This window comes from Nicotiana attenuata, unplaced genomic scaffold (genome assembly GCF_001879085.1).
Source record: "Nicotiana attenuata strain UT unplaced genomic scaffold, NIATTr2, whole genome shotgun sequence".
In the NCBI taxonomy this organism is placed as follows: Eukaryota; Viridiplantae; Streptophyta; class Magnoliopsida; order Solanales; family Solanaceae; genus Nicotiana; species Nicotiana attenuata.
This window is the reverse complement of record NW_017670276.1, coordinates 1346685-1349570: the sequence shown is the minus strand read 5'-3', so window position 1 is coordinate 1349570 and position 2886 is coordinate 1346685. Positions and strand designations below refer to the sequence as shown.

General features: G+C 34.8%; 1 protein-coding gene across 1 annotated transcript; it reads right to left on the bottom strand.

The window, feature by feature from the left end:
• Positions 1-1379: 1379 nt before the first annotated feature.
• Positions 1380-2578, bottom strand: LOC109237121. Its single transcript, XM_019403381.1, has one exon. It carries the CDS (start codon positions 2171-2173, stop codon positions 1475-1477), a length of 699 nt encoding a protein of 232 aa, XP_019258926.1. The 5' UTR covers positions 2174-2578; the 3' UTR covers positions 1380-1474.
• Positions 2579-2886: the final 308 nt, after the last annotated feature.

The window sequence follows — 2886 nt, the reverse complement described above, 5'->3', positions numbered from 1 at the left end:
ATGTTTATGTAGGATTTGGGAAAGGGCCGTAACCCAATGTAAATATTAGTGATTACTACTCGAACTTATGACCTATAAATCACACAACAACTTTACCGTTCTCTCTCTTTCTAACATGTACCCCTGGGCGAAGCTACATGTTATAAAGGGTGGTCAACTGACCACTCTTCACCAAAAATTACACTACGTATATAGGTAAAATGTTAGATTTTAGATGTATATAACATATATTGAACATTCTTTCTCAAAGATTTTTTTTCACTTCTTTCAAGTTTGAACACACTTGAGTAGATTCTGACTTTGCCACCGCATGTGCCCTCACCAATGTAAAATAGTTTCAGAAACCGCTGACCTAGTAATGCGACATTTTTTGCTGTTTCAAAATTTTCCAATTGAGCTAAACCATATTTTCCAATTTAAGTTGACATCAATCACCGTAAGATCATCCATCCGACAGTGATGTTAAATAGAGGTGTTATTAAATCATTTGCACAAAAAATTAATTAAACGGTAATGGAATGAGGCGATGTGTTGTTTCAGAAATACTAAAAGGTGGATTGAAAATAGAGGTGACGTGTCATGGTGGGCGTGGCCGGTGTGGACTGCTGAAGATGATGAAACCTGGACGTTGACAAGCTTCACTTGTTCAGAAAATTTTTGTTTTGTTTTTTCAAATTCATTCGTTGTTTTCTTTTCCTCGTCAAGGTATATAAATCGCATTTGTTGGATATAAATTATTGCTTAATTCCAATTTTGGTCTATGCATTATCATGAGCCACATATTTTACATTCATTTATGGTTCAGAACGAGTAACTTAGCCTTCTTGTAATACAATAGAAAAATACCACCAAAGGGTGCAAATTGCTCAATATTAAGTGATTTATTGACTAAATTTCTAAGCTGACGTTGTCTGACCTTTAAAAAAAATACTAAGGTATGAACACTAAATTGATTGACTAAAGTATTAGTTAATCAAAAAACAGAGATGACAAGACCAAAAGATCCCTGTTGTTTATCTTTTCGTACCTTGAATCTTCTAGCAGGTTTAAAGTCATAAGTCAGAACAGAACATTAATCTAAAGATAATAAATTTAGTACTTTTGCATACACGAAATTTGCAGTCTACTCTACATTTTTCTATTTAATCTTAAGGGCTCGTTTGGTATCAGGGATAAGTAACAATTAATTTCGACTAAATTTAAGAAGAGTTTATCCCATATTGGTTGGTAGAAAATTATGGTATAATTAATTCAGAGATTGTAGTATTTTTTTATGCTCATGGAAAAATAAAATAACTAATCCCGGGATAATAAATCCTAGTATAACTTCTTTCCAATCAAACAGACTCCTAAATTTATAGACAGTAACCAAAGAATGCTGTGATGAAATATGACTAGATATATATGCATATTGAGGAGACACAAACAGAATGCAGTAAAAAAAGCAAACCAAAAAATAAAATAAAAAAGCACTCTAATCTAATGAAAATAAGGCATCTTTGTAGGAGGAAGCATTTCTACTACTGGAGAGACTCCATTGATCGGAAAAGCCGACGGAGCTGGCGGAAGAAGACGTTCCGTTTTTACCACATTTTGCGACAGTTCTCACACTCTCAATCAACTCTTGAGTGGCAGTTTCTTGTGACAAAATCTCCAATAATTGTTTAGGACTTATCACCAATTTCACTTTCCAAAAACCACCACCACTACTCCTCTTCTTGCTCTGACTGTGACTGCGGCTGTTTCTGTAGCGATATAATGCTTCTGTATAAGATCTTTTTAATAATCCTTGGCTATCAAATGACATTCTATAGGGAGCAACCACTAGATTTTGGATATGAGGAGGAAGTGGCACGCTGTTTGACCTAACATGTCCTATTTCTATTTTAGCCATAACATTATCAATATTCTCAGTAATAATATTGTTGCTACTATACTGTTCTTTGTTGAGCGGCAGAAGATAATAAGATTGTCCTGCTACTAGTATTTCTTGTGCTGGTAGTGGCTTCCAAAACAAATCATGGCTTCTAAAAATGCCATGTCCTTGGAATTCTTCAGTGATTGACTCTACCGTAACCGGAGCTAAGAATTCCATAATGCCACCTGTGGATGTTATCACTTTCACCATATCTTCATTTCCATCTCCAACTCCTCCAAACAAGCAATTCCCCATATATATTTTCTAGGTGGAATGTCTAGTTCTAGCTAGTAATAAAAGGGAGGGAATTAAAGAGGTGAGGGTGGAATATATATGGGGACCTTAATTTGATGGTCTTGTGTCGTCGGTGGAATTCTTCTTTTTGAGCTTTTCTTGATCCCAGCGCAGCAGCTAGTAGCTAATTAAAAAAGAAAAAGAAGAAAAGCACATAAAGAAGATGAAGAAAGAAAGAAATATTATGACCAATACTTTGTATAGCATGGCGTTTAACTTGAAGAAAACAAAATAAAGAATGTGTTTGTGTATGGAAAGTGTGGTATGCTTAAGAGATTAGTGGGGCCCAGAATGCATTATCTCCATGATTTCAGAGAAAATGCACAGGCAAAAATATAAGCAGCTAAGCTATAGTATTCTCCATTTGCTGCACAGTTGCCTTTCACTTTTTCTCTTTAGTGAAGGGAAAAAAAATGGGACAAACTCTTTTTTCTAATTTAATAAAGTGAAAGTGGGAATGAAGTATTCCCCACCAAAGGAAACGCATTTTCCCACCAGTTGCAATTTCCCGCATTTCCGCGCGCACCATCTATTCCAAAAACTGTCTAACCACTTTCTATTTAAACACTGCAAATTATGTAGCTATATATGCCATACTTTTTTTGGGGATATCTAGATTAAGCCATTAACAATTATATGAATTTCAGAAAAATTTATCTTTACTAAATCTTAAA